Here is a 23,194-nt window from a genome sequence, read left to right on the forward strand (position 1 = left end):
CAAAATTGTTTTTCAGTAAGTATATTATTCCCTAAAAATAGTGTAGGAAGTGAAACTCACTGTTAACTTTTTCCCTTGAATGTACATGGATACTGACATCCATTTTCCTCTGGATTTTCAATGAATAATTTCAATAAAATGAACTCTGGCTCTAGCTCATGAGGAACATTTGACTATTTCTCCTCATGTAATCAAGATATAACAATTTCAATAAATAAAAAATAACTTATTTCAACCTATTGTGGAGCTTACATTTTAATATTTATACTAAAAACCATCTTAATGTATTCAAATATAAAAAATTTATTCAATCAATTTTTCATAACCACAATTTGTAGAAAACCTATCATGGTTTTATCACTGAATCAGAGCAACTAATATAGTGCTGAAAGATACAATTCCCAAACTCAAGAAGTTTTTGGCCTTAAGACAGACAGACTGACCCACACAAATAGTTATTTAGTGCGAATGAACATCTAATCTAGATGCAAGCTATTGTATCATCCATGCTTGATGAACAGCTGTATAAAACACTCTTAAAAAATCTATAGGCTACAAAGTCAAAGATTTGTCATTTATCCACAGACCAGCCAACAGATATTGAGTAAATTCTACCCCCCTCAAAAAAGTTTTTTTTTTCTTGACAGCGATGCACTGTATAACTTAGACAAACAGAAATTGAAGATTACATTCTTGCTTTCCGTAGCTCATTATTTAATAAAATCTCAGCAATGTCAAAAAGAGGTTTGAAAGTACCTCACAACCTGTAAGACGATAATATATTTTAACTTCTCTGTAGAGCTCAAGGGTGACAGCAAGGGAAGTAACTAAATGGCCACTAGAAGTGACCTTGTCCTAGAACTGAGGAGGCTTTTAAAAAAATGTGATGTAGTTGAATTGTTGACTGCAATTTTTCCTCCTTTTTTAAAGGATTGTTTATACTGTTTTGACACCATGGATGACACAATTACTCAAAGCAGAATTTGAACTCTGGAAATGCCTCTACTTTTGTTATTTAACCTCTCTGAGCTCTAGTGTTTTATCTTTCCAAGTAAAAATGACAACATTCAACTCACAGGGTTATTGTGTGGCTGAAACAAGATAATATGGCAAGTATCGCGGTAGACAATCGATATTTGTCTCTTTCCCACACATCTCATGTTTCGGCATTACCACACATAATAGTCCCATATTGGCTTAGTTCTTTCCTACTAAGAGCTGTTCTTCTGTGACTAGGTAAAGAAATATTTTTAAATGTTCAAGACTGGCATTTGGTATACCAAGCGGTGAAGATGCTTCTATTCTATACCACAGTGCCTATGTTCAAGTTCCAACCCCATTCTGAATTCCAGCTTTGGGCAAGCCCCAGCCATCTGCATAACTGAAGTTAACCAAAGATCTCAGATGAGAGCTCGTTTACTGTGTCTGTTTAATACACTTTTTTCAAAAAATGTTAATCAATAAATTGTATTGAGTCTTTTGTGAGCTATTTTAATTATCTCAGAACATATATAACACTATACAATAGAGAAATCTTAATAAATTCTATCAGAATCCTTAATGATAAATAAAAGTGACTACAAATGGAATCTTTTCCTTCCTCAGAGACATTCTCTTAAGGCAAATGGAAGCACAGTAGCTGGCTCTATACTGGTAACCAATTCCAGGATTTCTAAACAGTTAATTTTGCAAGTCTTCTGTTCTGAGGTAAATGAATAGGAGACAATCGCAATGGGTGTCCCTTCTGGTAAGCTTGGGGCATCTGGTAGTGTGGACATTTTTTTCTCCTCCACACAGAGACACATCAGTTTGTCACTTTTCAGGAATGCTAGTGGGTTAATAAGAGTCTGCTCAGAATGAGAGAGCACATAAGAAATAGCAATTAAATATTGGAAAAGATCTGACTGATAGAAATGCCATAGCCTTTTAAATGCTCCAAGCCAACGCCTTTTCAAACTGCCAGTTTCCTCTTTAATTTTTCAAAATATAGATCTAAAAAGATCAAATGACAAATTTAAGCAAATGTCAGCTGCCAGTATTTTGTTGAAATAAGGTATTTTCCAAACCTGCTCGGAAAAAATCCAATACAGTTCTGTTACCAAAAATCAAACTTCATCATAATTTTTATATGTAAAACCCTAGGGATTTTTACTTTTTTGCATCATTGATATAGCTTCTGGCTTTAAAGAAAACATCTGAAAGCTAGGACTTCGTGCTTAGCGTCACAGTGTAACATCAATTTGAATATTAGAACCAGAGGAAATGAATCAAGAAACTCAGTCTTCACAGAGTATAATATGTAACTGGGGAAATAAATACCTATCTGCAGAAAACCCAGTTAGGAAGGAAAAGCTAGATGGATACACAAGCATTTTCAGAAACTGTAGCAGTGTATTTTTATGAATAATGCTTGGAGAATCATATGCACTTTCCACCCATGTTACTCAGGAGTTGTTTACAAAGCTCACTGCTTCTCTTGTCTATACTCTGCCACTTGATCAGGGATAGAAACTAATAACAGCAGTAACAATAGACCCCCCCCCCTAATTTAGTGCTTACCATTTGCCAGGTATTATGCTAAGCTGTGTGACAATGTATTAACCTATCCAATCCCCAGCAAGCCCCCACCCATCATGAATGTGACCTCTCCATATCAGACACAAGGTACCCAAGGTAAGAAGGCTGGAAGGAGTCTGGCAGATTGTAAATCCAAAACTAGGATCTGCAGGAGTGAGGCCCAAAGTCCCCTCTAAATTACCTTATACCCTTTGTCATAATTCAGAGAACAAAAGCAAGGGAAAGTAGAAAGATAGAAATGGAGCAGATGTTTTAAAAATCTCTAACAACTCCAAATCTGAACTCCAGATGGTAGTTCTCATCAACAGCAAATAGCCACAAAGCACAAAAAGCACATGTCAAAGCATTTTCCATGACTGTAAACAACACTAATGTCTAGGATCATGTCTCATCACACATGGAATACTCCTTTATTTAAAAGATTATTTTTATTTTAATTGGAAAGTAAGATATGCAGAGAGGAAGAGAGACAGAGGGAAAGATCTTCCGTCCATTGATTCATTCCCAAGCGGCCACAATGGCTGAAGCAGCAACAATGCAAAGCCAGGAACCCAGAGTATCTCCTGATCTCCCATGCAGGTGAAGGGTCCCAAGGCTTTAGGCTGTCCTTAATTCCTTTTCCAGGCCACAAGCAGGGAGCTGGATGGGAAGTGGGGCCACCAGGACACTATCCACCACCCATATGGGAACCTGGCTCATGCAAGACAAGGACTTTTGCCACTAGGCTACCAGGTTAGACCACAGAATAAATACTATGCCTTTCAACACAATCGAAGCATCACTATTTTGACCAGTGAATCAAAATTCCATTTTTTTTTACTAGAACATTTTTAAATAACATACAGAAAAACCATACAGGAATTTCAAAACATTTGGCATTCGACATACATCTTATTTATTTTCTTCCATTTATTTAAAAATCAGAGAATCATGGAGAGAGAGAGACAGAGAACACTCATCTCTGGCTCACTCACCTAATGTCTGTAATAGCATGATCTGGACCAGGCAGAAGCCTAGATCCTGTAGCTCAATCTAGGTCTCCCATGTAGGGTAGCAGGGACCATAGTGCTTGCTGCATAGTCTGCTACCTCCCAGAGTGTGCGATAGAAAGAATGAGGTTAGGAAGTAGAGTTGTGACTCAATCCCAGGCACTCTAATAATGGGATAGGGCACTGCAAGCGATATCTGAAGTGATGCCCCAAATGCCTCCCCCTAACTCATACTTTCTATTTTATCTCCCAGCGAACTTTCTGAAGTCCTGTTGTGTACTGAGGGAAATGCTGTGTTCCTATTCAGGGGATGATATTACTGCTTTATAATTTTTATATATTTTTCTTTACTGTACATCATGAATGTTATTTACAGTTTAAGTAAAATAAATGAAGAAAACATGATTTTCTTTTCTTATATATTCAAACAACAAGAGAAAGAATCAGATCCTCCGAAAAGCTGAGATGTAAAAGGCCTTTAGGCCCACAACATGCCTGACTGAGTTTCCCTCTCCAGGCCAGGGATAAATAAGTGCTTAGCATTTCCTTGAATTTGTATTTTCCACTTCCATGGAGTTCAGCAAGTTTATCTGTGCCTGGCTTTTCCTGTTTGTTGTACCTGGATTTGTCTATTTGTCTTCTCTGACTTTAAAAAAAATCCTCTTTAGATGCTTTGAAAAAGGTAAGTGGATTTGTCTGTGTCTGGTTTCATTTTTTTCTAAATGCTCCTCTTCTTAAACAACACAAAACAAAGTTAACTAATAATAAGAATGGCTGAAAACAAATATATCTGTGCCTGGCATTCTTAAACTGTCTGATGCTCAGGAAAGAGATATTGTTTTGGAGATATTCTACTGATGTAATATTAAAATGTAATTTTGGACAATTTCCTCCACAATTATAACAGCATGTAGCTAGAAAGATGTATATATACACACCAGAGTTAACATGAAAGAAACAAAACAAATTATTACAGGTGAAAAAATTACAGGTGAAAAAACAATATAATCACTCCTCCAATGTAGCTTTATTACACTCACTCATCCTGTATAGCTTTACTATGTAATCCCCTCACTAAAGTTTAATTTCAGTACTGAAGTACTAACAATGGAGGAAGATCGCCATCACTTGGAATTCTCCAAAGACCTCCCCCAGAAAAAGAGGGAAAAGCCCTGAGGAAAGCTCAAGTTCTCAGGCTCTGAAAGTTCTAACGTAAGTGAGGCTCACTGCACTGCCATTGCCAACAGGGCATCTCAATTCCTATCCCGCCAATTAATAGTTAGGACTAGACAATTTTTTGCCTGGAGTAGCTGTCCAGTTAGCAGTGTCTCTGGCCTCTACCCACCGATAGGCGTCAACCCTCCCCTAATGTTCAAAACCAAAACCTTCCCAGGCCTTTACCAAATGTTCCTGGGAGAACAGATTCACCCTATGTTGGGAACTACTTCTGACCAAACACACTCCCCCTTCTGCCTCAAACCCTCTATCTCCTGTGTCCACAGTACTCAATCAATGTAACAGAAATTGGTTAAATAGAACTCCCGTGGTGAAGTTTTACCTGGAAACCCTATTTAAAGCAATACCAGTCTACAGGTATTACTTAATCTGGCTTCTTGTTACTTACCCATATGTAACTGGTATCTTTTTACAAAGTTTTATCCATTTGCTATGTCCCTTCCTTCCATGGAAGTGGCAAGTATTGTGGTTCTATCTGAGGCTGAAGCCCCAGGACCTAGGACAGCACCAGGAGCTATTCACAAAGTTGTTCATTAAATAATGGTCATATCAAGAGTTGATTTTATATTCTGTTTCCAAAGAACCCAGCTTAGAAATGTATCATATGTCCTTTCTGAAAAATACAGATTTTACGCAACTTTGCTTTTTTCTGCTGTCACACTAGGATTGTTCAAAAAAAGTCTGTCACCCTTCACACCAATGACAATAGGAACTGGTGTCATGATTTTCTATATGCCAAACTCTCTAGTTTTCTGTGTCTTATTCATATTTTCTATCCATCCATAAATCCATCTATTAATCCACCTATCTGTCACCTACAATTATGTACATCCTAAATATTACCTGGTCTATGTACATCCTAAATATTACCTGGTCTATGTATCCTATCTTTCATCTATTTTGTCTAGTCTGTATCTCTATATCCACAATCCATTCAGTTATATATCACCCTGTCATGCTACACGTCTCAGATAATTTGGAGAAAATCAAATCTGGCAATGTATATTCCTAATCAGGAGGATAATTTATTAAATGTTATCCTAATTTTAAAAAAAAATGTCCTATTTATATGAAAGACAGAGTAACAGAAAAAGAGGGAGGAAGGAACACAAAGAGCTTCACTCCTAAAAAGCTGCAACAGCCTAGGTTAGCCAGTTTGAAGACAAGAGCCCACAAAAATCTCACCCATCTCTCCCAGCCTAAACCTTGGGCCATCTTCCATTGCCTTCCTAGGCACATTGGTAGGGAGTTTTATTGGATTTGGAGATGGCACGGCATGAACCAAGGGCTCTGCTCTGACATGGAATGTCAATATCACAGCAGGCCCAACCACACTTCAAGATCCTAACAAATTTTAAAATCTGATATTTTGATTGCAAAAGAATTTTTATTAAAATAAATGTATTCATGGGGAAATAAATGCTATGTTAAATTCTTGTCTCAATTATAATTTCAAAACATGAGGTTCTTGAAAAAAAAACCTGAAACTGGTTATTCTGTAGAAATAATATTTTAGTAGCCATTCCCTAGTTATTTGAGCATTTTCAATAAACTCAGGAGTTTTTGAGGTTCAGCATGGACAGTTTTATGACTGAGACTACGTTTACGTTGAATCCAATATTCCCTGAGCCAAATAATCACTTGCAATAAAACATATTACTGTTAATGCATCATAATGACAGGGTTCTACAAGGTCAATGATCTGTGTTCAATTTCATGCCCTACAAACAGACACTCAGATAAGAAATATGAGCCAGTGAGTCCAACCTGAAAGTGCAAAGTACAGTCTTCAAGGCAAAGGCACTGTTCGTGAACAAGAATAGAGCTTTTTATAGCCATTCAACTTGCAAACAGTTATATTAATACCCATGATTAACACAATGGTAACCATCAGGAGACAGAACATCTGAATACAAATGTCACATGATGATCAAACAATGAAATAAAAAAGCTCATTCTTTTTCATTTTCATTTTTTCCTCTAACATGATCCATTTACAAAAATGTGGGCTCATCAAGATCTAAATGTATATTTATACTTCAGATTCTATTTACCTAAAATATAACTTTAATGAAAATTTGGGCAAATCAATAAACATTAATCTAATTAGCTACTCTTAAGAGGTTCAATTCCAGGTTACAGTGAAAAAGGAATTTATTACCTTCATCTATAAATAGATATTGCCATTCATCATCCATTAATTTTACTCATATATTTACTGAAGAACAGAAAATATTTATGGGAAAAAATCCTTTGTGTTGGCTCAAAATGAATTATTTTAGTAATATAATATACTCTGCGTGCATGGGTCAAAGGGATTCAGCTAATTCATTTAATCTTCACAATAACTGAATTATGTACAAACCAGGATCTTTTTTGTTATTCAGTTGAAAATTTTGAGTCTTAGCAAAGTTACCAAGCTGGGTAAGTAGAAAAGTCACCTTTCTTCCCCAAACATTTCTTATAGCCCTTGAGATTATGCTTCTAGGCACTATGTTGCCCCACCTCCTAACAGTTCCCGCAGAAGCTGAAATGCACAAGCCAAAACTCCATCCTTCATCTGACCCTCCAGGTGAGTTCAGATTCATGCAGGCCTCAAACTGGAGTGGTAGGTGGCATTCCTGACTCCTCCCGCTCAACTCCATGACTATACACCAAAAAGGTCATGAGAAGTGGTGCGGATATTTGGGGCAGCAATTAAGATGCCATTATCTTAATTGGCATACTTAATTGGAATACTTGGTTTCAAATCCTGGCTCTGGTCCCAATCCTGGCCTCCTACAATTACGTACTCTGGGAATCAGCAAGTGATAGCCGAAGCAGTTGAGTACCTGCCACTTAGGTAGGAGACCCAGATTGACGTCCTGGCTCTGCATAGGTTTGTCTTTCTTCTGTCCCAGATGTTGCAAGCAGTTGGGGAATGGACTAGTAAAATGGAGATCAGTGTCCTCACCCACCCACCCACGGGTCTTTCAAATAAAATAGACATAAAGACATTTTTTGAAACATTTGTGAGTAGAATTAAAAGATATTTATTTAGAGGAGAAAAAAATACTTGAAATCCATGCATGTGAAGTGTCTTCAAAAAGTTCATGGAAATGGTTAATATGAAAAAAGTACATGTGGATTTTGAAACAGTTTGCATCAAATTAAATTTTCTTTGCAAATCCTTCTTTCCATAAACCTGAAGCACACTTCTGTTAATGACAACTTCGCTGATGCCTCAACAACCTTAACCCTTTCATTTTGCCTGTTTATGCTTCCCCTAAACATTTTCTGTTTACCTTATTTGATTTCCTTTCATTCACACAGCCTTTATCTACCTGCTAAAATTTACAAAGTTAGATTCCTCCTCTGAAATTGCAAATACTACATAAAATGGAAATTTCAAAATGTGCTGCTCCATAGATTGAGGACATTTTCTGTTCATTTTATGTCTATCAATTTTGTCCCACATAAAAACTTTTCATCTCTTCAAAGATTACGTTTTCTATGGTTGGTACACAGTTATCATAACTGAAAACATTTAGATTGCAATAATAATGTGTTGATCAAACTGAAAAACTGAGATATGATTGTGTCAAAGAATTTTACAAGTAAGAACAATTTTATTCTTAATTACTATCTTATTAAGATTTTAGAAGACATATTTAAGACTTATGTATAAAGTAACTATACCTTTGAATAATAACTTTATGAATTACGAAACTAAAGGAAAACAAAATTTCCTAGTAACTGGGAATTTTCACAAGGACTGACTAAACTGCTTTCTGAAAGACTAATATTATCTGAAATAGCAGAATAATGTTTGAATCAGTAGAGAACAGCATGATAGGAAACATATTTGAAAAAAATAATTTCCACCAAAAAATGCAAAAGTTGCTTTACAGTATAACAGAAGCAACTTCTACAAATAATTATGATTCTTTTACCTTTTGTTGTAAAAATAAAGATACTTCTCTTCCCTTTTCACACTACACTATTTAAAATTTGCTTTTCAGATTCTCCTCAAATCTCCATGGCAAGACCCCATATTTGAGGTCTGTCTTGGTTCAAAGCCTAGATCTCTTTCCATTTGTAAGTTCCCTAATAAGCTAACCCTGCAGGAGAGTTCTTTGGGTAATCTAGACCAATACAAATTCTTCTTTCTCATATATAGTTCTCAATAATTACCATAGCATATGCTGGGAGTACACATCTGGTCTTAGAAAAGAAGCAACCTAAATAGTCCAGGCTCTTTGAGTCCACCCTAGAAACAGTATGTTCATAATACTGTGGTCCAGTGATTCACACCGCCCCAGAATACAAAAACCAGGTTTCTTTATAGGGTCTCTCAGTGGCAGTGCAAGTTGGAGCACATACAGGTAAGATTCCATCCATCTTAACACATTTTTTCTGGAACCAGAGACCAACTTGCCCTGAATCCTAGACTTCTACTAAGATCACTTTTCTGTAAGCAGTAAGTCTGTGACACAAAACTTTGTACTGAGCATGGGTATTCTACCTCACTAGCTTCAGGGCACTTGCTGATTAGTGCATGGTGCCCCTGCTTCCAGAAACCCTACATGGGCCCAAGGTCTCCCAAACTGTGGATGGCTGGATGGGAAGAAATAATCTTCTCTTCCACTATAGGTTGTAGAAGCACTGCAATCCCTGCCGGTCATAGCAAGTTCTCCTCCAACTACCTGCACACTGGCTACATTTTGCTGATAACAACAGTTCTCAGAACCCACAGTTCAATTCATAAAATGAGTAAACCTAGCAGCACAACAAAGCATCTGAAAGACTGCCTTTCAGCAACACCTGAATCCTTCACATAAACTCCATGGCATACAGAGCAGCCCACACTGCTATTGTAGATGGAGAATTTATAAAACGCAAAACCCACATCTGCAGCTCTCAGCCTATTTTAAAGTCATAAAGCATTTTCAAACCAATAAAATGCTCAGACTTTTTAGATTTTCTAAAACAAACCCAGCATTAGCTAAGTCTAATCACATGGATAAGATACTCAGCCTTCACCTAAATGGTTTAATCGTCACAGAGAAATAGCAACATTGTGAGACATTTAATCTTGCTGTCATTTCTGTATCTCCATGTTATTCAGTAGCAGATATGAGTATTTCTGGATGTGTCCAAGACTGTGCAAAGAATCAAGAATTGAAGATAAAGATGGTAGTGTGATTCCTCAAGATCTACAACTAGCTGAGGAGACCGGGCAGAGCAAAGATAGTATCTCCAGATTGTTAGTAGGGAAAAAGAGGGAAGAGATTGGGCCAGGTGGATAACAGAGAGGAGTGTCCTCAAGGCTGAGACACAGGAAGAAGTGAGATTAGCAAAGGGTGTCCCAGGTCAAAGAAATAATGATGCTGCCCAAGATGTGAATGTGCTGGGGTGGGCAGGTATAGCAATAGTTAGTATATAAATCACCCTTGTACTGTACAGAAATAGGAAAAATTATGTTCTTTCCAGATGAATGTAGTTCTGTTGCAATAACACTTGATGAGTGCAGTGAATAGCCTGTTTAGACTATGACCCTGTCTTCAAGAATGGTTTGCTAGGAAGAGGCAAAAGGTTTGCTGCATTTGAGGAGTAGTAAATAAAGCATGCAGTGGGGTAATAAATGGTGAGAGATCTTTGTTGCAATGTGAAGGAGTCTAAACAAGAGTGTGGGAAATGGGGGCCCAACTTGATATTTCTGATTTTCAGCTCTATAATCTATATTGATGGAATGAATGTCTTCTTATTTGTATGTCGATATAACAGCAATCAGCAAACTATGTCCCCAAGGTCAAATCCAGTCAACCATCAAGTTTAGTTGCAACAACCCAAGCATGCCCATTTGTTTTTATATCACGTGGGTTACTTTATTTTCCACAATGGTGAGTAGTTCCAACAGAAACCTTAAGAAGCACAAAATTGGAATTATTGGCTCTCTGGCCCTTTACAGATAAAATCTGCCTCTCCCTGCTGTAAAGAATCAATATGAAAAATTTACAGGCTCTATGTGCTGCACCACAGTAGATGTTCGCTACGCAGATTTGCCCTCTTACTTTATCTGGAAGGTCATTTCTTATTATTCAGGGAACAACAGAACGGGACCACAGAGGGTAAGGTTCATTTTTTTCCAGGTTGTGAGAAAATAACTGGTCACTGAACAAGAACCATTGTAAGAATCCTCAAGGGACATGAGAGTGTGGGAGCCATGCCTCCATAGAAGGCAGACTAAAGAGAAGCTAACTCAAAATCGTGAAAAGCAACTCCATCAGCTATCACTTGACCCCAACCTCTTTCTTTAGAGTTGAATTCATGCTCCAAACAAAGGGTTCTGGGATAGTGATAGCAAGGAGGGAGTAGAAAACAAAACCAGCTTGAGTTCCCGGATGAGGGGAGGCAGGAGGTAGGTGAAGCAGCAGCTTCTCTCAAGGGAACAGAAGAGTGCTATTTAGATATTGCTATTATAGAGCTGAGACAGAAAATCTACTTCTCAGACTCTGACGTTTAAGATAAAGAAAAGATACAATGTACTATCAACTAAAGACAAAAAATGATGTCTGGATTTTAGGTGTTTCTTACAGAAAACAAGAGCTTGGAGGAAGTAATAAAAATATTTTCTGGCTTAGGCTGAATTTCAATGAAGAGGACATTTTGGTATTTTGCAAATACTTACTGGTGGCAGTATGGTGCCCTGGGGGACCTGTTCTGCACTGAAAGCACACCACAACGCCATCCCAACACAGTCACATGAGAGAATTGTCATTCAACCTTCAGGCGCAATCATTTTCAGATCCGCAACAGAGAAGTCTGTCAAAGCTTTGGCACTTGCCAAATAACTCAGCAAAGAAAGTAAATCCAGAATTCAATTCTTTTTTTTTAAATTTGTAACATAATACTTCTTGCTTTCAGAACTTACCACATACATATTGTTAAATTATGCCCATCAAAACAGTCTGCTACCTTTTAAATTACCTTGTGCTAATCAGTACATGAAAATGTGAAGGAGGAGTATGGTGGCAAGCATTTTATAAATATTCCCAAGCAATTTAAAATATTTATAATGGCTTGTGAGCTGTAATTTGAAAAATAGGGACCAATAATTAAAGCAGATTTTTCTTTGAATTTCTAAAATATTCACAACATAATTACTTAATTTGTATAGGAATTTTCACACCTGCTGAATTAATTTAAGATACACAACAAAAAGCACAAGATTTTTTACACAGAAAATATGGGATAGCAATTTCACATTTTCCTAATTTGCAGCCCACTAGTTCATATTTTTCTTGCATTGCTTACATTGTTCATTCCATTTGTAGTACAGCAAATAATCAACTTTAAAAAAAATTACAAAACTTCCCACCAACATTCTTCTGCCTTTGAACTAAAAATTACACTAAAATGCAACAGGGTGCTCACCCCAAGGATTTTAAACAGGGCCTTTTGCTAGCTTGCCAAAGTGAAAATTGTCATCATATTAAGAAAATACAGCTAATTTGTCATAGCACAAATCTATTTCTGTGTTTTATAAACAGTGACACTTATTTACTTTCCAGCCCAACTGAATTCTGCTTGAAACAAAATGTTCTGACACCAATGTATAAGTTAGATGGTCCAAAGCAAAATGTTGTCAGAGATAGGTGTGATTCCGACATTCAACCTAATCCTTGATTATTAATAAACAAATGCAAAGAACCCATTTAATTCAACACTTGTCTTAGATGACACCAAACAATCACACTCAATATCCAAAGTTGCCCTATAGGTTTTATATTGCTGAGGGCTATTAAAACGACTTGAAAAACCAGGAGCTCTTTCACTCATGCATAAATATCCTGAGATTCTTACAATTAAGGGACCCCATTCAGAGCTGAGCTGGGATTACTTGACCGTCCTTGGCACTGCCTTACTGTAGGTTAGAGGCAGCTATTTTAAGTGGCATTCAACACCTGTGGTTGCGTCAAGAGTGACTCAACAAGATAAGTTAAAGTATAAAATCCGGGGTGGCAATGACCTCTAGTGTCCTGAAACAAAATCCTGGGAAACTAAAGGAGATACTTGTATCTGTCTGTTCTTGGACCATTAGGGCCTTTGCAAGGATTTCAAACCCAATTAAGGTATCACAAGTTTATATTCCAAATGGAATGTTTTAATCAGATGCCAACACTGTGTCTATCCTAAATTATCCAATGCATTGTAAGGTTCACTGGATTCCCCTGCAGGTGAGTACTTCACAGTATATGTTGCTCTAACAGAGAGATGTTAGTGTGCATAAGTAACATGCATCTCAAAAATTTACACTTAGATGCACAAACACAGCAATTCTTAGGTCATATATCACTCAATAAGGATTTTTCCTATCCTATCTTTACTTATCCTAGATACAGAAAGTTGACTAAAAACATCACCTGCATTGATATACTTCAGATATTTGTCTTTAGTAATACCCAAAGGAATTTCTTTACTTTAGGCCTTGTAAAGACATTAAAGGAAATGATTTAAAGCGAGAACATCCATTTATCTTACGCATTAGCTAGGGAGATAAATTTAGATAAATACATGGCCAAAAATAAGTGATATATAGGCACAATGTATGGGAACATTCCAATGTTAGTTGTTATTGTTTCCTGGAAAAGCTTTAGGGGAATGAAGCAAATATCTTCTGGTTCCACTTTTCTGCTGCTTGTCTCTACATTAGTTACTACACTTCTCTCGTGGTCCATGGCTAGCCACTTTGTTCTAGATTGATGATTCCTACTAAGGATGATATAAAAATTGCTGAGAAGTCTTGATTTATTCAAGCCCTTTAAAGTTCTCATTGTGAACAATAAAGTCATCAACAAGAATGGCCCAGAAGACACAGGGGAAGAACCTAAAGGGAAGGAGCCAGAAGCTGCTACTTAGGAACAGGAATTGCAGCTTGCCTCCAATGCTGACAAGCCTGGGGACGCCTTTATCCTTCCCTGTCCCACTGCAGATATAGACAGGCTCTAATGGCCAGTGCAGCTGATGGTGAACAAGAATAATTTTCAGGTTAACTGTTACCTCAAAGAGCTTCTATATTCTATTTGGAATATCCAGGTATGATATTTTTATAGGGATTATGTCTTCAGAGTTCTACAAGTTTCTACTATAATCTGTCTTGTAAAATGCAGTGATGTTTCATGAAAGCTATTATATACAATAATGAGAAAAGAAAAAAAAATTGGGTTAAGCTGAAAGCACTGGGTGGTCTGTTAAAATTCACTCACTATCAAAGTAGAAATAGACCGAGCTCACAATATATATTATTCATTTGTATGCCTCAGAACACTATGGATTACAAAATGTGATGGAACACTGTAGTTATTTCTCACAGGGAACTAAACAACCAATGTTAAAACAATGTACAAACAAAAACATGTTGTAATCCAAGATTTCCTCATGAAATATACTTTACTTCCTGCTTTTTTATTTTTCCTGTTTCTTTTTGGAAAACACAATTAATTAATTAATTAAATGTAGAGTGACAGAGAGAAAGACAGGGTAAGGAGGAAGTGAGGGAGATACAGAAATATTGAGAGATCTTTCACACACTATTCTGTCTTCAAATAATCATAACTGATGAGGGTGATCCAGGCCAATACCAGGGTACCAGAAAACTCTATCGGGGCTCCTCTGTGGGTGGCACAGATCCACTTACTTGGGCCATCTGCCGATTTGCAAAGCATTTTGACACAAAGCTAAATCAGAAGTGAAATAGTCAGGACTTGAACCAGTGCTAAGATACAGGATGCCTGTCTCACAAACAGTGCCTTACTCACTGCACCACAATGTCTGCGCCCCAATAGCTACTTTTCTTCTATGTAACCATGTCTTGATCAAAAAGTCGTTGTTATTCCTGTTATTTCTTTTAGACCCAATCTTGTTAACTACTTTGCAAACATCTCCCTTTGTCAGACTGGTTTAAACTGAGTCCATAAGTTGAAGATAACTTATTTGGGATCCTTTAGTGATGTCTACTAGAGGTAAGTAGGTAAGTTTTTCTAATCGTAAGGACCCTTTTGCTAAAAATCAAAAGTACAATGAAAAATTATGATAGTAATTTTAAATTAAAATCACACGAAAAATTCTACATAAAAATATAAAGCATTTCTTAGTTATTGTGGTGATTGACAACATATTTCTCTAGATTCTACTTACAGTTTCTCTTTCATTATTCTCTTTGGATGAATTAGTGTATGTATTTCTAATTAGCTGCCTCTTGTGGAACAAGGTAGAAATGTTGAGGAATTAAAAATAAATAGAGTTTTATTTTTGATGATTCAATTTATGCTGTACTTAACATTAAAGATAATAACTACGTAACAGTCAATAAAAATTAAGTTAGCATAACAAATATAATTATATTCACTAATGATACATAAATCTTCCCTGGGGAAAAAGCATTTAATCTCATGCTATATGGCAAATTTTTCTGGAAAATACTGGTGACATCTTCTCATTTTCAGTTTCAATGCAGTTTAATCAGCACAACGCTGACGGACAGTACACATATGATATAACAATTCACCAATACTTGTAATGGATAACTTGGGTTCTACATGCTGAAAAAGACAGCTAAAGAGTAAGATACCAAAAAATGGATGTGACAATGACTAATCATTTCTTTGAGGAATCAAAGTATTTTCAAGCAGGCATTAGAAAAATTTAAAGCAAATCTTCCTAGAAAACATAAATGCTCCAACCACATAATATCTGAGAAGATTATCTGAGGTCAAAGCATATGCATCATGACAATGTTCTCAAATACTCTCAGCATTTAGAAAGGATTTTTCTTCCTCTTCTTTTTTAATGGGTGATAAAGCTCAGATAACAACTCAATCGAAAACGTTATTCAAATCCTTCAAGAATCTTCCAAAGAGAAGAGTTAAATATTGTGACCATTCCATCATAATACTTATGCTTACCTAAAAGTTTCTCACTGGAAATAAAGAAAACAAATCTGTTAATAACCAAAGCATTGCTCATGAATTTTCAAAGCCAACATATTTAAAGACTGTCAATGCATTCTGTTTTGCGATAACACTAAGTAATGTTCAAGGGACTCCTCTGAAAGGATTTCTTTGAAAATGATGACTACTTGCAGAAGTTGAATCAATTGTGAAAAGAATCTTGATGCTTTCTTTTAATATTAATGAAAACCGATTATTTATTTTAAAGATACGGAAAGCAAAAAGGGAAATAAAAGAACATGATTTTTTGAGTAATTTGAACTGATCACATGGTTTATTGCACAAACTGGGACATATTTAAAAGTGAAAGGGAAAAGCAAGTGCCAATATCATCTCCCAGAGCATGCAAACTCAGGTTTATGAGTTTTACAGCATCTTGTAATCTTGTCCTTCTGATCCTGATCAAACATGTCCAAGAGAGCAAACAGTTGGCTTTTCAGGGTGCCCTTTCACGGAAAGCAGAAAAGTACAAAAATACATCATGGGTGTTTTCCTTAAACTCAGAAACAGGGCCATCTGAGCTTTAGAATGAAATGTTTGGGATAATTTTAAAACAATGTTACTTTAGATTCTGTTTTAAGAGTTTTCTAAATTATTTGCATGATTTTCATTTCTGAAATATTTATTTGCTTATGTGTTTGTATAAGCGAAACCAATTTCATGTATTTCAGATCTACAAATTTAAGTGTACAATGATGCTTCCTCTATCCCTTGCTCCCATTCTTCTTCTTCCTTCCTGTCTTATTTTTCTTTTGATATTTGCAATGACTTACTTTTAGTCTGTTTTTTTTTTTTTTAATGTCCAATTTCTTCCCAGTTTTTGGTCTGTTAGCCAGCATGAATAGTATCTTTTAAGAAAGGAAAAAAAAAAAATAGGCCTGAAAGCCACACCTCCACAGGTTGGCTAAATTTTTATAATTTCTACCTCCTGTGAGCACTCCTGAACTTTCATGCTCTGCTGTCAGAAGGGTACCAACAGCTTAATCTGTACAGCGGGGATGCAGAGAGTAAGAAGGTAAACAAGCAACACAGCAACAGCAGGCCTGGAATGCTAATTAGCTGCTGCCCGTGAGCCTAGATGGGAATTAGAGGAGGGCACCCTAAACAGAGGCGCCTCTACACAGGGAGGTTTTTCTGTGTGCTCACAATGCACTGACTCTTCTTTTTGGTAAGTTTTGGCAAACATTTCTCCTTGCCATTGCTACTTTTATTTTTCATTACTAAGAAAATCATCAGAACGAGAAACACAGAATGTCGCATACCAGAGCTGTTCACTTGACTGCCCATATCTCTACAAGCAGAACATGTAGAGGTTTTGTTCTTGAACTGAAAAGAAATCATGGTCCTGTTCCAATACCTTTTTTTTCATTCAAACCATTAGAATAATTGGTCCACCTACTATAAATAGAATGAGGATGCTATGCCTTCTTTCGTTCTTGATGAGCACACAGTAGTTTTTGTGTCATTTTGAGCTATTTTCTTTTTCTCCTTTTTTTCCCTATTTCTATGGCTTGAAAAACCCACACTCTGGTTTGATTGAGAGAGTGTTGCTTTCAAGGAGACATCAACAGCAGGGCATCAAGCTACTGCCTTTCACCGGGAAACCTTGATTTGGGCTCCTGGAAGCTAGAAATCCAGAAAAGCTATCCTTTTATCAGATCCCTGATTCACCCTTGGGTGAATCCCTTCCTGTGCTTGTTTTAGGTACCGTGTTCCACCTGCCAACATTAGTAAACACATGCATGTGTGGAGAGCACAAGCCAGAGACAGGAAACATGGTGAGCTCCTTCCTGCTATTCCACTGGTTTTAAAGGGAAGCAGTGATGCTCCCAGAGGCTGAAAATCAGTTCTGTTGTGGAGAGATGAAACCACTGAGCACCCATGATCATTTTTACCCACCTAAGCACCTTACCTGACAAATGCTATCCCACTTCATCTTAAGTATTGCCTCTCATTACAGAGAATTTAAGGTTAATTTAATGTTTCTTTTCAGAAAGCTATTAAGAAAAACATAGCTTGAGAAGCATTTTTTTGAGTCACTAATTTTCTTCTTCCCTAAGCTAAAAAAAAAAAAAAAAAAAAAAAAAAAGAGCCACTTCCTGAAGATTCAAGATGAGAGAGAGAAGGTAGACAACAAGAAGGAGGAAATGAAGGCATGGGAGCCTTTCAGGAAAATAAAGCCACTTTCTGAAGATTAGGGGAGGAGACAGTGAGAGAGACAGGAAAGAGGAAGGAAGGAAGGCAGGAAGGCAGGAAGGAAGGAAGGAAGGAGGAAAAGAAAGAAAGGAAGGAAGGAGGCAAGGGAGGGAGGGAGGAGAGGAAGAAGTAGTCACAGAGCCAGAGCTGTTCATTTGACTGAATGAAACATCTTCAAGTACAACATGTGGAAGTTCTGTCCTTGTACCTGCTCTAATATCTTCATTTTTGCAAAGTGTTAGAAAGAAGCTGGAGAAGAGGAAGGGGACAAAGAGGAGGAAGAATGCAAAAAGACATTCAAGGAAGTAGTAGCTGTGGATAAGCGAGAAAACTGAGAAGAGGAAAGCAGATAATAAACAATGTCCCCGCTTGACACCAGTACCACCCACACAAAGCTGCAGGTGGCTCTCTGTCCTGGTTCAGATGACAGGAGTCAGTTTACACAGCTTTTGCTTTCTGAAGTTTCTATGAGACACAGCTGCTCAATCTGGCTTCCTGTGCATACCCCTAAGTTTAGCCTGCTGCCCAACACTCTACTGCACTCCCTTAACACTCATGCTCCTTCACTAAGGCTCTCCCAAGAGGACTCAGCCACACCTGTCCAGCACTGCCTAGAACTGGCTGTTTTCCTCTGCGCTGACCTTCTCCAGGGAGGCCTTGGGCATAGCTGATGAACCTAGTTTCCATCAGGTGTTGGGTCGGTTTGGGACCTGGGTTGCTGTCCCATCCTAAAGGCTGAGACTTCTATATTGCATAGGATTCATCTTCCTTCAATACTTTTAACTGCCTCTTAAGCTGAAGCCACATGCATGCAATACTTACAAGGGAACTAGCTAGTTCAGTTCCTTTGGGAAGAGGGCAAGGAAAAAAGAGAAAAAATGTTACCAACCCAGAGACTGGCTAAACTGTTCTGTTCTGGAACAAGTAGAGAATAGAATCTGATTCCCTTCATTTCCCAGGAAACGGACAAGCCAGGTGAACCCATCTTTTGCCCTTGCACATTTCTGTGAAAGACATTCAGACCACAGCTGCCGGTCCACATCCTGGCAACCCTGAATTACAACCAGGTTTTCTCCATGTGGCAGGCTCACACATTCACAAACATCTTGACACTTCACACGTTATCTCTCCCTAAAAGCACACACAACAACCTTGATTCATATCTGTGTCTCATCATCGGCTCTCACCGTGCTTCAGAAAAATGGGAAAGAACATTTTCTACCAGTCCTATCACTATGCTTTGAAAAGTTGAATTATATTTCATGGGCTTCTGTGCATATGTGCTAAAAAAAATATTAACTGATGAAATTCAGACATTTCAAATATGCCACATTAGAAAAAACAGATTTGATTCTGTTTTATTAGTACACCAGGAAGTTCAAAGAATAAAAATGGCTCCTTGTATGACACCAGGAGACATGCTCTACAAGAGCTGAGCTGTTAATTCCACAGTCATACCCAAAGACAAAGAATGACAGGGAAATAAACCTTGGGATGAATTGCATATTTTTGTGGATTCTTGTAGCCTGGACTGAATAATTATTATATAGTTGATTGTGTAGTTCTAATTCAATGTGAGTAAATAGATATGTAAACTGATTATGAAACATGTGATAGGGTTAGTTTTTCCTTCTATGGATGTGACAAATAATCTTTTAACATTTATGCCTTTCCTATCATGAATTTTAAAATATGGAGAAAACAAATATTTTTAATTATATGAAATCTCTTAAATCTATGTTTAAGACAACAGATTTTTAAATTCTGAAGAGAAGGTTGTCTCTTACCAAGTATCTAGTGTGTATGTACACATGGAACATATGTTCAGCTGGATTCTCAAACTAAATACTCAATCATTGAAAATCAGTAACAGAAGCCAATATTCTCTCTCAAAGGCATCTTGCCTGTTTAACAATCAAGGAAGAACACATAGAAAACATTCTTACAGCAGAGTTCCTCCAAGTGGCTGATGTGCTCACATATCATATAGCAACAGTGACAGACACAGCACCATCCTTCTGCGGTTGCAATAAAGTCACTGGTTCTTACTCTGTGAAAATACTATTCACACACATCTGCACTGACACTCCCTTTACTAAGAATTATTTGAGAAAAATAACAAGTTACTTAAGAGCACACAAAAAGTTATTGGCTTATGTAAGACATCACACAGAGCTATTTTTTAGCAGGTTCTAAACCTCAGAAAAATGAACGATCCTTTCACTAAACTGCTATATAATCAAATATAAAAAAAACTTTTCTACAATATTTTGACAGAGAAAAATGTAGACTTTCAAATAAAACAAACACCAATCCTTTGTGAACATGTAGTAAACAATCTATGTGAGGTAGGCAAGATTCATTTACCTTGATGAATAATTTGGAAACAATTTGACTGTTTATCATTACATAAAATTCCGTGAAACTAAGCATCCTTAAGCACTGGGTATGGTAGGTAGGCATGTACCTATCAGTTCATACAGAATTTGAAGCAAGTTAAAGTAATCTGACGTACAAGGATATGCACTAGTGTTTTTAAATAGGTTACTATCATCAGCATCAATACCTTATTAGAGATCAAGGGATGGCTGCAGCTTCTAAAATTTAGAGATTAAGTGAACTCCCTCATGTGAGAGATCAGGTCACTGACCCTATTTCAACATTTCTAGAAATTTTTGAGAAAAAAAAATTTGTAAAATGTTTAAAACCCTTTCTAAAAACAGGTCTTAACTTTAGATAAATAACAATGTTTCGATGAACAAGTAAACCATATTAATCCTTCAAATTCTCATTGACTTAGCTATTTGTTTTTACACAGGTGGGTCACTTCTAGAACTTTTCATGGAGAAGTGATTTAATATTCACTTGCCTACAGCCTTGAAAGAGTTAATACCACCACGCTCACTTCAATCCAGACTCTTATCATATTCACATACAAAATTCACTTCATATTTTTAGTAGTATTTCAAATGTATAACTGAACACTTGACACTGGAAAGTAGCCTTTTTCTGCCCAAAGCCACCAAAATAAGGCATATCCATTTCCTTCTTGCAGGTAAAACAAAAGTAAACAAATTATTCACAACTACCCCCCATAAAAACTTGCTTGGTATGTTCCATATACCACAAAATACAGATTTCTTCATGAAGTGTAACAGAAATACATTTTACCTCACTTACAGTCCAGTCTGAAAAGTAACGTGTTCTTGGCATCAACCAGAAACAAAAGCAGACATCTCAACAGCATAAGAGAGAATTTTAGGATCATGATTTGTGTGTCATAGACTAACATGCAAAACCTTGATTTCTACTCAATGGTTCACGTAGCCTACTCTTTGTTTCTGCAATCACTGCTGTTTATAAGAAAGGAGATATCTGCAAAAAGCCAGTTATCAAAATCATTCACAGCAAACCACTCTTCTTTTTCTCTGTTCTATACCATTTTCACCTATTATGCACCAAACATCAATACTTGGCTCCTACAGCTAAGAGCACTGCTTTGACTTTATACTTATCATTCATGCTCCAACCCAGAACTCAAGATGAACTGAGTCAGTTTGGGCTGACTCAGAAAACCCCAGATAAAATGAAATAAATAATCACACGCTTGAATTAAATGCTGAAACTAATAACAAAAAATTGCTGAGGTTTACATACATGCAGGACAATGGGAAAACAGGAATTTTTCTTCACTAGGCAAATACTTCATGAAATCTAAATACTTTTTGAACACATGATACACCAACAGCCAGCAACATTATTTTTAGAGATTTCACATGGAGAATTCAGCCACATACTCTGTCAATTGACTCATTCTTTACACAGTTTAGTGACACAGCTCCCCCTCCGCCCCACTCTGCTGGGCCCAGCTTTCTGGAATACAAGGCGTCACGTTCTCTTTCTCTGAACCTCCAAACAACCAGATCAGGACATACCCCAATATTAGCATCCTCTCTTTATCAAGACAGCACCTGTGTGCTTTGTCTTCTGCAAGATTCTGAGCCTGATGGGCCTAAGCTTGGGTTCTACGTTCAACCTCCAAGCCACCACCACCCTTTAACACACAGAAACTCAGAATTGCCTTCTCTCCTGTTTCTCAGGTCTGTTCCTGCAAATAACGATGCTGAACAGAGGATAATACCATTTTACAACACCACACAGGAAGACTACACATATGATTATTTCATTTGCTAGATACATCTTAGCCTGCTATACTGAGAGAAGAAAGAAAACGGCACCCTCTGGGACTTGGGTGCCACCTTTTCTAACCACTCAGGCAAGCCACGCCCTGCTTTTCCTACCTTTGCAGCCACTGAGGAGTTGGGCTTCTCCAGCAAGTCCCACAGCTTCTTTCTTTTCTCTGGGCAGCAGGTGTTGTCGAACTCCTCCCCCTCTCGCTCTCGCATGGTCTCCGCCTCTCGCCTCAATTCTTCGTTCATTTGTTCTTTCTTCTGATGGTATCTGGCTTGGCAGCAGGACTCCAGGTAGATCTCATCAATCCCCCAGTAATCAAGCTCCTGGCCAAATGAGAGCGCACACATCTCTTCCATCATGTGCAGTTTCCCTGTCCGGTAGAAATTCAAGATGGACGTGAAGGCCCCTGGATGGCGATCGAAGAAGTACTCGTTGTCGCCCAGGTTGTAGTCGTCGCACACCTCCAGGAGGCTCTCGTGCGTGTTGCAGTCGCGGAGCTTGCCCAGCCGCGTCCTGGGCAGCCGGTCCAGCGTTCTCCACAGGACCTCGTGGTTGAGGCCTCCCACGTTGATCTTCACTCTCCGAGAGCACGTTTTGCTCCTGATAATGTCCACGGGTTCTGGAGGAAGAGACAGGGTCGACCGGGAAGTCTTCCTGTTTAGGCCAGGGGGAGCCTTCTCTGCCATCTTGAACTAGACGAATCCACAGCACCCCGTGCTTAACAAATGAGGTCAGCTGAAGCCGTTTCTCTCTGGGGCAAGCATGTTCACCGACAGCTGGAAGAAAGCAACAGCCGTATGGTTACTGGAAATTTCCCTAGAATATCCTTCTATTCCCTGCCCTCATGCTGCTGTTAGAACCTGGAGGTATCCCGGGATGTCATGTTTTCACAGATAGAAGTCTTTACTGCAGAAGAGGTTGCGTATGCCAAGAATACCCTGTTGACAACTCACATATTTGTCTCCAATCCAGCTCCCTGCTCTGTGTCTAGGGAAACAGTAAAGGGTGGCC

The 23,194-nt window shown here is 37.8% G+C and overlaps 1 protein-coding gene across 1 annotated transcript in view; it reads right to left on the reverse strand.

Annotated features, from left to right (window-relative positions):
- KCNB2 (potassium voltage-gated channel subfamily B member 2) overlaps positions 1 to 22,869 on the reverse strand; it is a 379,889-nt gene extending 357,020 nt beyond the window's left edge. The window contains exon 1 of the mRNA XM_040995668.1: positions 22,291 to 22,869. Coding sequence (XP_040851602.1) covers positions 22,291 to 22,869 — 579 coding nt within the window. The remainder of the gene's footprint in view (positions 1 to 22,290) is intronic.
- Between the last annotated feature and the right edge of the window lie 325 nt (positions 22,870 to 23,194).

This window comes from Ochotona curzoniae, unplaced genomic scaffold (assembly GCF_017591425.1).
Source record: "Ochotona curzoniae isolate NIBS_2020 unplaced genomic scaffold, NIBS_Ocur_1.0 contig_1071, whole genome shotgun sequence".
In the NCBI taxonomy this organism is placed as follows: Eukaryota; Metazoa; Chordata; class Mammalia; order Lagomorpha; family Ochotonidae; genus Ochotona; species Ochotona curzoniae.